The sequence below is a fragment of the Diceros bicornis genome, chromosome 4 (genome assembly GCF_020826845.1).
Source record: "Diceros bicornis minor isolate mBicDic1 chromosome 4, mDicBic1.mat.cur, whole genome shotgun sequence".
NCBI classification, from domain to species: domain Eukaryota; kingdom Metazoa; phylum Chordata; class Mammalia; order Perissodactyla; family Rhinocerotidae; genus Diceros; species Diceros bicornis.
The window spans coordinates 61,951,154-61,966,110 of NC_080743.1; the positions used below are offsets into that span (position 1 = coordinate 61,951,154).

General features: G+C 43.0%; 1 protein-coding gene across 1 annotated transcript; it reads right to left on the reverse strand.

Annotated features, from left to right (window-relative positions):
* Positions 1-9,740: 9,740 nt before the first annotated feature.
* Positions 9,741-14,510, reverse strand: CD5L (CD5 molecule like). The gene is made up of 4 exons (XM_058536548.1): positions 14,171-14,510; positions 12,759-13,070; positions 11,899-12,219; positions 9,741-10,703 (listed from the first exon to the last, which is right to left on the reverse strand). Exons 1-4 carry the CDS (start codon positions 14,508-14,510, stop codon positions 10,690-10,692), a joined length of 987 nt encoding a protein of 328 aa, XP_058392531.1. The 3' UTR covers positions 9,741-10,689.
* Between the last annotated feature and the right edge of the window lie 447 nt (positions 14,511-14,957).

Below are 14,957 nucleotides of genomic sequence, written 5' to 3' on the forward strand. Positions count from 1 at the left end.
ACCATCCAGTTGAAAATCTGCACATAAATCCTTGTTTCAGGGGAATTCAAGCTAAATGTTGTGGTGCCCTGAGGCTCGGTCCTTGAATCTCATCTCTTTTTTCAGTCCTCACTCATTTTCTTGTGACTGAAGTCCTCCAGTCTCATGTCTTTAAATACATTGTATATGCAATGATTTCCCAGATTATGTCTGAAGCCCAGACCTCTCCCCTAAACTTTTACTCAACATCTCCACATGGAAATATAAAAGGCATCTTAGACTCAAAACAACCAAAACAAAACTCCTGATAGCTCCTCTCCCCCAAAACCTATTCCTCTGGACAACTTCCCCAGGCTCAGCAAATTTGGTTCGTTTGAGGAAAGCCCACATGACTGGAATGTGCTGTTAGATGAAAAGAATAGCATGAAATGAGATTGGAAGTTTAAATGGGGGCCAGATCATGCACAGCCATTCAGGACAAAAAAGAAGTATGCATTTAAATTATGTGCAATGGGAAGCTCTCAAAGGGCTTTAAACAGGGTTATGAACTGATATAAGTTACATTTTGAAAGAGAAATGAGCCTTTAAGAATGATTAAAAGTTCACCAGGTAGAAAAGTTGAAGAAGAGTGTTTCCAACTTAAGAAGCAGAACGTATGATTGGCTGTCAGAGTTGCCTATCTTCTATAACCACTTTCATTGATCTTTAATTAATCTAAAATTTTTAAGATTTTTTTCAAATTTATTGAGATATAACTGACATACAACATTGTGTAAGTTAAAGGTGTACAATGTAATGATTTGATACATGTATATATTATGAAATGATTACCACAATAAGGTTAATTAATATATCCATCACCTCACTTAATTACCATTTTTTAATGTGGTAAGAACTTTTAAAATCTACTCTCTTAGAAACTTTTAAGTATACAATATAGTATTTTTAACTACAGTCACCATGCTGTACATTATATCCCCAGAACTTATTGATCTTATACCTGGAAGTTTGTACCCTTTAAGTACCTTCATCTATTCTCCTCATCCCCTCCCAAGCCTGGAAACCACCCATCTACTCCCTGTTTCTATGAGTTCATCTTTTTCTAGGCTTCACATATAAGTGAGAACATGCAGTATTTGTCTTTCTCTGTCTGACTTATTTCATTTAGCATAATGCCCTCAAAGTCCATCCACGTTGTTGCAAATGGTAGGGTTTCTTTTTTCATAGCTAAATAATATTCTATTTTGTGTATATATTTGTATATATACGTATCTCACATTTTTTAGTATTAATCTGTTAGTGGACGCTTCAGTTGTTCCCTTGTCTTAGTTGTTGTAAATAATGCTGCAATGAACATGGAGGTACAGATATCTCTTTAAGATAGTGATTTCAGTTTCGTTGGATACATACCTAGAAGAAGAATTGCTGGATCATATGGTAGTTCTATTTTTATTTTCCTTGAGGAACCTCCATACTGTTTTCCATAGTAGCTGTACCAATTTACTTTCCAACCATCAGTGTACAAGAGTTCCTTTTTCTCCACACCCTCACCAGCACTTGTTATTTCTTGTATTTTTGATAATAGCCATTCAACAAATGTGAGGTGATATCTCGTTGTGGTTTTGATTTGCATTTCCTTGATGATTAGTGGTGTGGAGCATCTTTTCATGAGCCTGTTGGTAATTTGCATATGTTCTTTGGAGAAACATCTATTTGGATCCTTTGCCCATTTTTAATTGGATTATTGTGTTCTTTGCTATTGAGTTGCATAAATTCTTTATACATTTTGTATATCAGTCCCCTATCAGATATATAGTTTGCAGATATTTTCTTCCATTCCATAGGTTGTCTTTTCATTTTGTTGATTATTCCTTTTGCTGTGCAGAAGTTCCTAGCTTTGTGTAGGCCTACCTGCTTATTTTTGCTTTTGTTGCTTGTGCTTTTGGTATCATATACAAAAATTTATTGCTAAAACTACTGTCAAGAAGATTTTCCCCCATGTTTTCTTCTAGGAGTTTTACACTTTCAGGTCTTAAGTTCAAGTCTTTCATTCATTTTGAGTTGATTTTTGCATGTAGTGTAAGATAGAGGTCCAGTTTCATTATTTTGCATGTGAATATCCAGTTTTCCAACACCAATTATTGAAGAGACTATCCTCTCTGCTTTGGGTATTCTTGGCCCCTTTGTCAACTATTATTTGATAGAATATGAATGGATTTATTTTTGAGTTCTTGATTCTACTCCACTGGTCTTTTTTTTTTTTTTATGCCAGTACTATACTGTTTTGATTACAATAGCTCAGTAATATAGTTGTAAATCAGTAAGTGTGATGCCTCCAGCTTTGTTCTTCTTTCTCAAGATTTTCTTTTCTTGTGGTGTCCTTATCTGCGTTTATTGTCTGGGTAATGCTGGCCTCATAAAATGAGGAGTGTTCCCTCCTCTTCTATATTTTGGATGAGTTTCAGAAGGATTGGAGTTAATTCTTTAAATGTTTGGTAGAATTCACCAGTGAAACCATATGGTCTTGAGGGGTTTTGTCAGGAAGTTTTTGACTATTGATTCAGTCTCCTTATTCATTATTGGTATTTAGATTTTCTATTTCTTCATAATTCAGTCTTGGTATGTTGTATGTTTTGAGGAATTTATCCATTTCTTCTAGGTTGTCCAATTTGTTAGAATATAATTGTTCATAATAGTCTCTTATTATCCTTCGTATTTATGTGTATCAATTGTATTATCCCTACTTTCAATTATAATTTTCTTTATTTGAGTGCTCTCTCTTTTTTTCTTGCTTAGTCTACATAAAGGTTTGTCAATTTTGTTTATCTTCTCAAAAAACCAACACTCGGTTTTATTAATCTTTTCTATTGTCTTCCTATTTCCTATTTTATTTATTTTTATTCTACTCTTTGTTATTTTCTTCCTTCTGATAAATTTGGGCTTAGTTTGTTCTCTTTTTTGTCCTTTTTTCTTTTTGCTTCTCTGACTAGATAATTTCAAAGGATCTATCTTTGAGGTCACTGATTCTTTCTTCTACTTGGTCAAGTCTACTATTGAAGCTCTCTATTGAATTATTCAGTGTAGTCATTGTATTTTTCAGCTCTAGGATTTTTTTTTATGGTTTCTATTTCTTTGTTGAAGTTATTTTGTTCATGAATTGTTTTCTTAATTTCATTTAGTTGGCTATCTGTGTGTTTTTGTAGTTCAGTGAACTTCTTTAAGAGGATTGTTCTGAATTCTTTGTCAGATAGTTCATAGATCTCTGTTTCTTTAGGGTCAGTTATTGGGACTTCATTAGATTCCTTCAGTGGTATCATGTTTACCTGATTCTTGTGAACCTTTTATCCTTGCACTGTTATCTGCGTATTTGAGTAAGTAGTCCCCTTTTACAGACTTTAAAGGTTCACTTTGGCAGGGAAAGACATTCCTCAGTCAGCTCAGATACTGGATGCGTGAGCTGCTAACATCTGCTAGCAGGGGGGGCTTGCTTCTGGGGTCTCTAGTTGCCAATGCCACTGCCTGTGCTCTGAAATCAGGGAGGTGCCACTGGCTGGGCTTTGCAGTTGGGTGGGTCTGCTGGTTAGGCTCTGCTTTCAAACAGGGCCACTAGGTGGACTCCCTGGTCGAACAGAGCTTCTGGCTGTGCTCCACAATCAGGTCAGGCCACTAGCTGGCCTCTACAACCACCTTTGATTGGGCGAGGTCAAGGGCTGTGTTCCTTGGCCTAGAGGTGCCATTGGTTGGACTCTGTGATTAGGCAGGATCACAGACTGGGCTTTGTAATCAGATAGGCCACTGGCTGTGCTCTGCTGTTTGGTGAGGTCACTGGTCAAGCTCTCTGGTCAGGCAGGGCCTCCAGCTTTATCCTGCAGTTGGGTGAGGCTGGAGATTGTGCTCTGAAGATGACAGGGATCACTCTCTGTGCTCCCTGGTCTGGTGGAGCTTCAGGCTATGCTCTGTGATTTAGCGGGGTTACTGTCTGGGCTCTGAGGCTGCCCAGGGTCACTATTTAGGCTCCCTAGTTACATAGGGCCAGAGCCTATGCTCAACAGCTGGGCAGGACTGTTGGCTTGGCTCCTTGCTCAAGTGTGGCTGTAGGATGGCTCTGTGGCTGCCTGGGTTCTCCTGGTTGGGCTGGACCAGAGGGTATGCTGGTCATTTGGGTGGGGCTTCAAATTTTCTTCCCTGCCAGGGCTGTAAAACAGACTCCACAGCTGATATGGCCCATTGTGTGGGGCCCTAAATCAGGCAGAACTTCCAACTAAGCTTCCTGGCCAGACAGGGCCATTGACTCAGCTCTGCAGATGGGCAGAGCCACTGGCTAAGATCTCTACTTGGGAGCGACTGCAAGCAGGAATGCAGTCTGCCAATATCCAAGCACTGGTTGCTATAAGCTCACCCCACTTCCCAGTCTCCATCTGATCCCCAGTGGTCAAACCCTGTAGATTCACTCAGTGATTCCCATGAGGCAAGACTTGAGTGACCCCCTGGGAAGCATCCTGAAATGTTGGAGAGCTGGATTTCCACCCTGGACTCTCTTTTCGTACTGAAGAAACCATAGGGCCAGAGGGGCCCTCTTGGTATGGTGCTGTGCCAGCCTAGGGGAGGGGCAATGCAGTTAAAGTGAAACTACTTCTCTTACCTTTCTAATGCAGTCTTTTTCAGTCTCTGAGACCCAGGGTTTTTTCATCCTCATCCACAGGCTCTGGGTTTTTCACAACGATATCTTATCTATGGGTAGTTGATAGCTGGTCTTCTTGTGAGTGAGACTGAGTCTGGAATGACCTATGTCGCCATCTTGATAAGGTCACCTCAATTCATCTGTGTTTTAGTAAGAAGAGCATGAGCTATAAATGTCACCTATATAAACAGATTGATTGGTCATCCATCCAACCAGAACCACTCAAGGGTAATGTATTGTAGTGGTACCTCTGTGATAAGTCCTGGTACTTATCTTTTCAGATCCATAAACTTGATTTTATGCAATGAGGGTTATTCATTACTAATAAATGGGCTTATCTAACCAACGTTACACAAGATGGGTAAATTATCACTTTATTAATTTAAAATGAGAAAATTGGTTAGGGTTATTTTGGTTAGAATTATAAAAACCAATGAGATAATTCATTAAAATATAAAATATGTATATATATTGTAAACATACAGCAGTTTATCACAGAACCCAAGACCAGGAATGCAGTTGGACTCCAGGAAAAGACAAGAACCAGAAATTGAAAATTCAGTCTTGGTTCTCACTATGTCTCTCATCTATGTTCCTCTCTGTGCATCTGTTTCATTCATTTCCTGTATCTCTGTGGAACAACTTCCTCTCGTTCTCTGATCCACATGGTATAAGGAAAATGGTCATACACAGCTCCTGGGTTAACCTGTTACAAGTGTAGTTACTTGGAGAAACTAATCTACTTTCTATCACAGTTCCCATCACCTGGGAAGGGCTGACTGATTCACCTTAGGACAGATGCCCACTCTTGGTACTAATCAACTGTGGCCAGGAAGGCAGGATTGTGTTGTTGAAAAATGCACCTTAGCATTTACCCAAAGGAGTTGAAAACTTATATCCACACAAAAGTCTGCACACAGATGTTTATAGCGGCTTTATTCATGATTGTCAAAACTTGGAAGCAACAAAGACATCCTTCAGTAGGTGAATGGATAAATAAACTGTGGTACATCCAGACAACAGAATATTACTCAGAACTAAAAAGAAATGAGCTGGGGCCGGCCCGGTGGCGCAAGCGGTTAAGTGCGCGCGCTCCGCTGCGGCGGCCCGGGGTTCGCTGGTTCGGATCCCGGGCGCGCACCGACGCACTGCTTGGTAAGCCATGCTGTGGCGGCGTCCCATATAAAGTGGAGGAAGATAGGCACAGATGTTAGCCCAGGGCCGTCTTCCTCAGCAAAAAAAAAAAAGAGGAGGATTGGCGGATGTTAGCTCAGGGCTGATCTCCTCACAAAAAAAAAAAAAAAAAAAAAAGAAATGAGCTATCAAACCATGAAAAGACATGGAGGAAACTTAAATGCATATTACTAAATGAAAGAAGCCAACTTGAGAAGGTTTTATACTGTATTATTCCAATTATATGACTTTCTAGAAAAGGTAAAACTATGAAGACAGTGAAAGGATCAGTGGCTGTGAGGGGTTGGGGGGGATGAGGGATAAATAGGCAGACCACAGAGGATTTTTAGGGTAGTGGAACTACCCCGTATAATACTATATTAGTAGATACATGTTCATAAATTTGCCCAAATCCATAGAACAACACCAAGAGTGAACTCTAATGTAAACTATGGAATTTGGAGGATAACGGTACGTCAACGTAGGTTCATTGATTGTAACGAATGTACTACTTTTGTGGGGGATGTTGATAATGGGGAGGCTATGCATGTGTGGGGGCAGGAGGTATATGGGAAATCTCTGTACCTTCCTCTCAATTTTGCTGTGAACCTAAAGCAGCTCTTAAAAAAAACAAAGTCTTAAAATACGCACACTTAAAATGCCTGCAAGGAACTCTCCATGAATGTGTTGGGTATAGTTTTGAGAAACAAAAGGGCTCAGAAGACTGTCAAAAATCAATATTAAAATAAAATATAATAATGTATAGTAAAACTAAAATTATGAATGGGCCAGGTCTCACATTTCATGATTAGCACGGAATATTCGATATTTAGAGGCTATTGAGGAAGTCAAATAATCATCAGAAAATTTTATGGTGAGCTTTGAAGCAATGCAATTGATTTTTTTAAAAACTAACTATGTCTGTGTTAGTAATATAAGCTAACTGCTGTAAATAAACCACCCAACACCTCAGTGGCATAATACAAATAATGTTTATTTCTTATGCATGACAGTGTCAGCAGAGTATGGGTGAGAGACTCAGGCTCCATCTAGACATTCAAAGATCCAGGCTCCTCCCATCTTCTGGTGCTGCCTTCCCCTACGTCCTTGGGGTCTTGTCTAACAAGCCAGCAGATAGGGAGAGAAACAGAATGGAGAAGGCAAATTGTCATTAACTGCCTTGATGTGAAGTTGTCATAAATCACTTTCATTATGAGAACTGGCCTCATGGCCCCACTTACATACAAGAGACACCTAGGACCCGTGGTTGCTGAAGAAGCTCAGGACACTGTCATGTAGCAAGTCCAAATGTATAGACTGTCACCAATTTACAGCTGCTGCATCAGGGCAATTTTCAACAGGTGGGCCCCTCCACACTGGAGACTATGCAGGTGGTTGGGGCCGGGCCACAGGTCCACAGGCCTGGAGGGCTTTACCGCCCAAGGGTGGCTGAAGGTGTGTGTACTGTGCGTGCACCTACTGCACAGTTCCAGGGACCTGGAACACAGCACTGGTTGGGAGAGGCCTTTTCACAGGAGCAGGATATTGGAGACACAATGCATCTGTCTAATTCCAAACGCTAATCTACACAAAGGCGCATATTCCTTCTGAAGACAGAGCAGCAGGAGTCTGTCCTGCCTTGCCAGAGCTGGGCTCGCTGACTGGCTTGAGGCCCATGATGATAATCTAATAAAAGCTTGGGAGCTGGAGAATCCTGGGACCCCGTCAGGCAGCAAGTCCAAATGGGAACTGACTGTTGCCAATTTGTAGCAACCGCCTCAGGGTGATTTTCGGGGGGAGGGTACCCCCACCACACTGAAGACTGGAGGTATTTAGGACCAGGGCTCAGCTCCACAGGCCTGAAGAATCCAGCTGCCGCAGGCTGATTAACAGCATGGATAGTGCGCATGCGCGGCCCGGCCAGCTCAAGGTAGCCAAGTATTTGGAACAGGGCAATTGTCAGGAGATGCCGGGTCACAGGACCGGGATCTTTGGGTAAAACTTTCTGCCAAATCACAAGCCCTACCTACCCAATGGGGAATACTCCCCACTGAAGGCAGAGCTGAAAGTTATTCAACTGCCTTGCCAAGGAGGGGCCCAGAAGGCTGGCCAATAAGAGACTCCTAGGAGCCTTGGTTGCTGGAGAAGCTCAGGACCCCATCACGCAGCAAGTCCAAATGGGGATTGAATGTGGCCAGTTGAAAATTGCTGATTCAGAATGATTTTTGACAAATGGGATCCCTCCACCCTGGAGGCTATGCAGGTGGTTGGGGACCGGCCTGAACTCCACAAGATTGGAGGACCATGGTGGCCAAGGCCAGCTGCGGGGTGCACACTGCACATGCGAGGGCCATGCAGTTTATTGTAGCTAGGAATCTGGACCCTGGCAAGTGTGGGGAGTGGCCGGGTCACTGGAGGGGCTCTCAGGGGACAAAGTGTGTGCAAAATCTCAAGCCCTAACCTACCCAATGGGCATTGTTCCCCCGGAATGCAGGGCTCAAGGTTGCTGGACTGCCCTGCTAGGGCAAGGCTGGGAAGGCTGGCTGGGATATCTTCTGAAAATAGATGCCTGGGAGCCCTGGTTACCAAAGAAGCCTGGAACTCTATCAGGCAGCAAGTCCAAATGGGGACTGTCTGTCACCAATTTGTAGTTGCCACCTCAGGGTGATTTTTGGGAAGTGAGTTCCCTTCACACTGGAGACTATGCAGGTGGTGGGGCCGAGCCCCAGCTCCACATGCCTGGAGGGCCCTGGCTGCCCCAGGATAGCTGAAAGGGTGCATACTGCGCATGCACATGCCGAGCAGTTCAGGGCAATTTGGGATCCGGACCTGGACAAGGGTGGGGAGAGGGTCACAGGAGAGGCTCTTGGAGGACAAGACATATGCCAGCTCACAAATCCTAACCTACCCAGTGGGCAATATTCCCCCTGAATGCAGACCTCAAGTTTACTGGACTGCCTTGCCAAGGCGGGGCCGGGAGAGATGACTGGGGTATCATCTAAGAGAAACCTGGGAGAAACCAGTGGCATGACCAGGAGGAAGAAGCAAACATGAGTATTTGTGAGCACTGGCAGTCTCTGACACCATGCTAATAATCTCTTCAACTCTGATGTACTATTTTATCTTTGGCTGTCAAGATTAAACAGCCATATTCTTAGTCAGGAAATCATCTTCTATGGACAGTGCTAACCAGCCCATGTTAACTTTGTCTTTCAGCTTCTCGATTTCCTCTCCTTCAATGGCGCAATCATATTGGACTTGCTAGCACTATGAGGCTATTGTCAGGTCTTGCTTTCAGAGTGGGATTCACCCCATCTCCTCCAAGAGCTATTACTTTTATCTGATTGGTTCTCAGAGGTTTTACGGGGTTAGAATTTTACAAAAGAAATTTTAATATAGACCTTAAGGGGATATCAAATTTTCTTTTGTGAAATTCCAACCCTGTTCTACTCTCTCAGGATAAAAAAGCTTTTCAATGACTCAATCAAGGCAGTTCAGCAGGCCTCTAGATTCCAGGTAACATGTGGTAGGGGCAACAGGATATTAGTCTGTGGGGAACATCTGGAAGACCTGTGAGAACTGATCAGAGAAAAGCAAAATCTCTTTGAGTAGACAGAGTAGATCCCCAAATGTCTGTTAAGGAATTTTCTTCTCTTCTGTGAAGTTAGATTTCTCTGCTTATTTTCCCATGCTAGAAAACAGACAGTGAGAGAGTTCTACGTCCAGACTAGAGAACTATACAACCAACATATGGTTGTATCTCCTGGCAGGTTCTCTTCTACCTAATCCTGCCTAAAAGGTCATCGCTGCATAGCTGACACACCTGCTTCCCTGTGGGCAGAAAGAGCATATCACACAGAGCGGCAACTGTGGAGACTGTGAGATCTACTTTATTAGACAGCATTAATGTAGGCAAGTTACAGGTACTCAACTTAGCCCCAGAGTCTAAAGTTGTCAATTTTTAGCATTAAGTCTTGATTCTCTCCTTAGTATCATTCTGTCTTGCCTCAGACTTGCAGATCCCAAAGTCTGAGTTGATAAAATGAGAATGATATTATCTGGTTAGCATGAGGCACAACTTTGGACATCCTCAAACTCTTTCTGCCTCTTCCTTTCCCTTCTCCCAGTGGCAGCCCCATAGCCAATACAGTTTTCCTTGGATAAATTAAAATGCACTTGTGAGATTCTTCTTGTTTAATGCCAATTATGTTGGCAAGTTGTATGCACATGGCCAAAAAAGATGTTTTGTTGTGGGCATTCAGGGAGCACAACATCTTTTTCCAAATGTCATGAAAAAGTCTAGGATTACAGGATACTACTCTGCTCCCGAAAGAAGAGTCTACTCTCACCAAGGAATAGGAGAGTAATGAGATGTTATTAGTTGTTGTGATCACCCGAAACTTGAGAAAAAGAGTTCAAAAAGACTCTAAGCTTTCCCCCAAGTTCCTTGTAATTGTCTACCCACATTTACTTTCAAATATTCCTTTCATTGTCTGCTTACGGACGTAGACCTAGCCTCGGTAATGGCCTATACCAGTCACAGTAACAGGCTTTGGGATCCAAAGCTGGTTAGGAAGAGGCAGAAAAGGCCAGAATAAATGCCAAGTGGTCAGTAGTGAGGAGAGGGTGACTGGGAGCTCATCTTCTCCAGCAAGAGAGAATTCAACAACTCATATCTCCAGGCAATGATGGGGGTGCTTGGCTCTGAGAGCAAGGCCTAGGCACAGTGTTCAGACTCCTGCTGAAGGGCTGAGGGAGTTGTGGCTAAAGCCTACAGGACCAGAGCTCATGCTGGGCCAATTAGGGCCCATGAGAAAGTAAAGGACAGTCAGGGCCCATAGGGGTCAGGTCAAGCATCAAGGCTGCTTTTCTGTAAAGAGAAGAAGAATGTACAGTAAGGATAAGGATATGCCACAAAGGGGTTATTTCATTCAAGCTCAAAGAGGCTAAGAAAGAAGAGTGGGTCCCAGAATAGGGAAGAGACCCTCCCAGAGCCTAATCACGCACACATTCCACACCAGTGGGAGCCAAGTCAGAATCTGGCGCAGTATTCTAGGGACTTATTCACCAGCTTCCATGTGAATCACAAACAGTATTTACATATATTAATGCATCTTATCCTCACACAATCACAAATTTTTTCAAGGCAAATGAGACAAGTGTTTCCCTATTTTGCAGATGAAAACACTGAGGTCCTGAGCAGTTAAGTGACTATCTAAGATTACATAACCTCAAAATAGCAATAGCAAGGCTCAAACTCTAGTCTTCTGTCACTAAATCCCTCCTTTTCTGGGTACTAGCTGCTCCTCACATCCTTGGTCAACTATCAGCTCTGACCTAGTTCCATAGCTGGGTGTTTAACCAAGTAGCCCTGCACAACCAGCTTCCTACCCTGACTACAAAGCTGGACTTCAGATCTGTGGCTCTCTTGAGTCAGCCACCCAGGGGCTGCACTTGCATTTCCTGGCTTAAGTTGGGAGAAGGCTTCTTCGTTGAAGAGGTCTACAGTTCAGGGCTGGTATCCTGGCCTCTCTGAAAAGACTGTCTCATGGACATTCCCAAAGAGCCCCAGCCTCATGCCCACAGATTAATTTAAAATCTGGGGAGTGACAACAGATAGAACGGCATGACACAATCTTCTATAGTTTAAAATTAGGGTTTGAGGGTTGGGGTCTTCTAACAGAACTAACCCTGAGTTAAAAGTCAAGACTGGTCATTTTAGTTCTACTCTATCATTTGACAGCAATTTTTATGTTTTTCACAAGTCGCTTATTTTTTCTGACTCTCACTTTCTTCGTGTTTCATATAAGGATGTTGATCCAATAATTTTCAAAACCCCTCTTGCTCTCACACTCAATAACTGTATGGTATGGGTTTTTAAATTATTATTCTATTCATTACCAGAACACCTCGATTATATCCCTTGAAGTGCACGTAAAGTAGGTGACTACTATGGACAGCTATATGGGACTGGTAGAGCTACCCTCATCCCAGAGTTCGCCCCCACCACCCCTTCCTCACTGCCCTCCACGCCAGTCCTCATGAACTCCATCTACAAGACTTACCTGAACAGATTACAGCCACATCTTCCTTGTGGTTGCAGTTGTGATATCCCCAGAACCTGTGCCTGCACTGCTCCAGGGACCTCTCCTCCCCTGAGCAACGAACATCATCCAGCCAGATGCGGCCAACCCCAGGGCCAAAGCTTCTCCGGGCTTTGACAGATGGAAAGAGGGACTCTCCACAGCCCAGTTGCTTGCACACCACCTGGGCCTCCATTTCTCCCCAGCCATCATCACAGACAGTGCCCCATTTGCCCTTGTGCAGCACCTCCAGTCTCCCAGAGCAGCTGTTGTCTCCTCCTACCAGCCTCAAGTCAAAGGGATCTGCAGGGCAGAGGAAGAAGTCAGGGGATGGAGAGAAGCATGGAAAGAAGAAAAAATAAGAAGATCATCCCCCACATCCTCATTCAAATCCCATCAGCACTTTTGAAACTCTCCTCCGGTGTTTCTGTGATTATAGCCCCTTCTCTAGGTTCCAATCCGTGTGGTCCAGGTCCATTCCCTAACTAAGATCTTTTCACTTTCCCATCCATTTTACAAAAATCTAATATTTATAAGTGACTATCTAGTGGTTTTTAAAAGTTGAAGAATTCAACAAGTACATGGAATGTTGTGCCTTGTCTCTATTCTATAGAATTCAATATAATAATAGTTCACGTTAATAAAGTGTTTAAAGCATTTTCAGATACAAAGGCAGATATTATCTTCTCTATTTTAAAAACAAGAGAATTGATGACTGGCACAATTAAGTAACTCTGTCATGGTCACTTGATGCATGAGTAGTTCTTGTAAATATTGGTTGAATGGAATTCCATTTAATCAAATTTATGAATGAACCAAGTCTCTTGGCTCATAGGCATTACCTTCACATTCGACACACATGTCCTCATCATGGTTGCAGTTGTTATTCCCCCAAAGCCCAGAGGGGCAGTCCTGAAGCTCTTCTTCTTTTCCTGAGCATGACACATTGCTCAACCAGATGGGCCCTTGGCCCTGGAGAGTTTTCTTGCAGCAGCTATGGGTCAGTATGGCCCTCCCACAATCCAGCTCACGGCACACCACCTTCGCGTCTGAGAGGCTCCAGCCTGTTTTGCACACTGTGCCCCACTGCCCTTGGTACTTCACCTCCACTCGCCCCTTGCAGCGCCCCGGGCCACCAGCCAGCCTCACGCTCTCTGGGAAAAGAAAGAGAAAGCGTCTATTTCCTACAAGATCACAGACTTCCCAGAAAATGTACACAGGCCCAATGTATACATCTCTCTGTTCTTCGTCTTTAGTGCAATGTATACTAGAGTGCTCAGCACTGACTAACAGATGCTTGCTAAAAGAGTGGATTAGTGAATCAATGAAGTGAATGTTATTTTGCAGTTCCAAGTGGAATCATTAATTATGTCTGTGGAATCTGTTATTTTCCAATTTATTTTCACATTCAAATTCTCATTTTTTCCTCACAAGAGGCAGGTAGAGGAATTGCATAGATTTAAAAAAACAATAATAAAATACAATAATAGCATACGTGATGGGTCCAAGACCAAAAATTTTTGGCTCAATTTCGGCATTATCACCCAAGTATTCCAGATTAGTAGTCCACACTCTCAATCTTTCTAAGAAATAGGAATGAGACCTCAGTGTCAGGGCACAAAGATTTAGTGATTGTTTCCTTGGTAACAAACTGGACTGACAAAGGGAAGAGGTGGACCAGTGTCTCAACCAAATCACAGTCTAATGAGGGAGAAAGTGTACACAGAGAGGGGATACATTATTAATACATAGAAAGCAAATATATGAAGAGAGCAAAGCAATAAAACAACAAGATATATGCATACAGTTGTGTTGTGTTGGTTTTCTATGAGCATCTCTTGTCTACATAACTAGATGGTGGACTCCTTGAGAACTGTAAAAGCATACCTTACACTTTGCAAGCTCATTTCTTCCCCATAACTCCACCCCAAGGTCCAGATATAGGGTACACTATTTAACAAATATTTAGTGGTCGATGGATCTGTGCATGCTCATATGTGTGTAAACAAGAAAAACAGGTTCTCTTATAGATTGAAACAAAGAAGAATCATTAGTTCAACCAAGAAGGAGTAACGATTCTAGGTGAGGATAGTGTTTGTCTCCCAACCCCACAATTGAGAAAGTGTGAGATATGAAGGACAAGTAGCCAATTAGCCCTTGTGAGAAAGTCCATGGTGGGGAATAAAGAAAAACAAGAGTGGTCATGTGGGGTATGAACAGTAGGCAGATAGTCCTTGAGCCCTGCCATACTCACTTTCACACGACGCTCTTGCAGCCTTACTGTATGAGCAATCCAAAGCATCTTGAAGATCACATTGAGACAGTTTATGTTCCATCCCATTGCAATTGACATCTTGGATGAAGATTTTTTGCTCTTCTTCTGTTGATGGTTTATATAAAATACCACTGGTTGTCCCCTTGGCTTCTCCACAGCCCAGCTCTCGGCATACCACGGCCACATCTTTCATGTCCCAGCCATCATCACACACGGCACCCCAGCCACCTTTCTGTTCCACTTGCACCCATCCTTCGCAGCGGTGGCGGCCTCCTACCAGTCGCACTCTGAATGAAGGTTCTGCAAAGAAATGGAACATCGGCTGGAGATCTGGGAGGAGCACAGAGAGTACTCAAGCATCTACTCAGTCATCTTGGAACTCCTCCACCATTCACAGACGGTGTGAAAACTTGGGGCATGAGAAAGGAGGGATCAAAAGGGAAGGAGAGAAGAGCTTCAGGACCCCATCTCTGAGTTCTGGTTTTGCAAGACTCTTAATTGTACCCTACCAAGAACTCCACTTCAAGACACCTAGATAGGACTGCTGGCTTATGAGTTTGAAAATTAGGAGAAAGAGCATCGTTGAACACCTAGCCGTTTTTAGAATCTCTGGTGGTCAGAATTGGAAGGACCTACAGGGATCGTCAAGTCCACCCCATGATTTCACAGATGAGGAAAATGATCCTCACGAAACTGAAGGTTATATGGTCCCACTGTCAAATAGTGGAAGGCTCAGGTCAGAACACGAGTGTAGAGATAATATCTG

Bases quoted from the DNA above. Each gene is read 5' to 3' on its own strand.
- CD5L (XM_058536548.1), bottom strand. From the start codon at position 14,510: ATGTTCCATTTCTTTGCAGAACCTTCATTCAGAGTGCGACTGGTAGGA. The intron at 13,071-14,170 runs GTGAGTATGGCA...TTCTTTTCCCAG, and splicing joins TGCAAGAGCGTCGTGTGAAA to AGAGCGTGAGGCTGGCTGGT. The intron at 12,220-12,758 runs GTAATGCCTATG...TCTGCCCTGCAG, and splicing joins CATGTGTGTCGAATGTGAAG to ATCCCTTTGACTTGAGGCTG.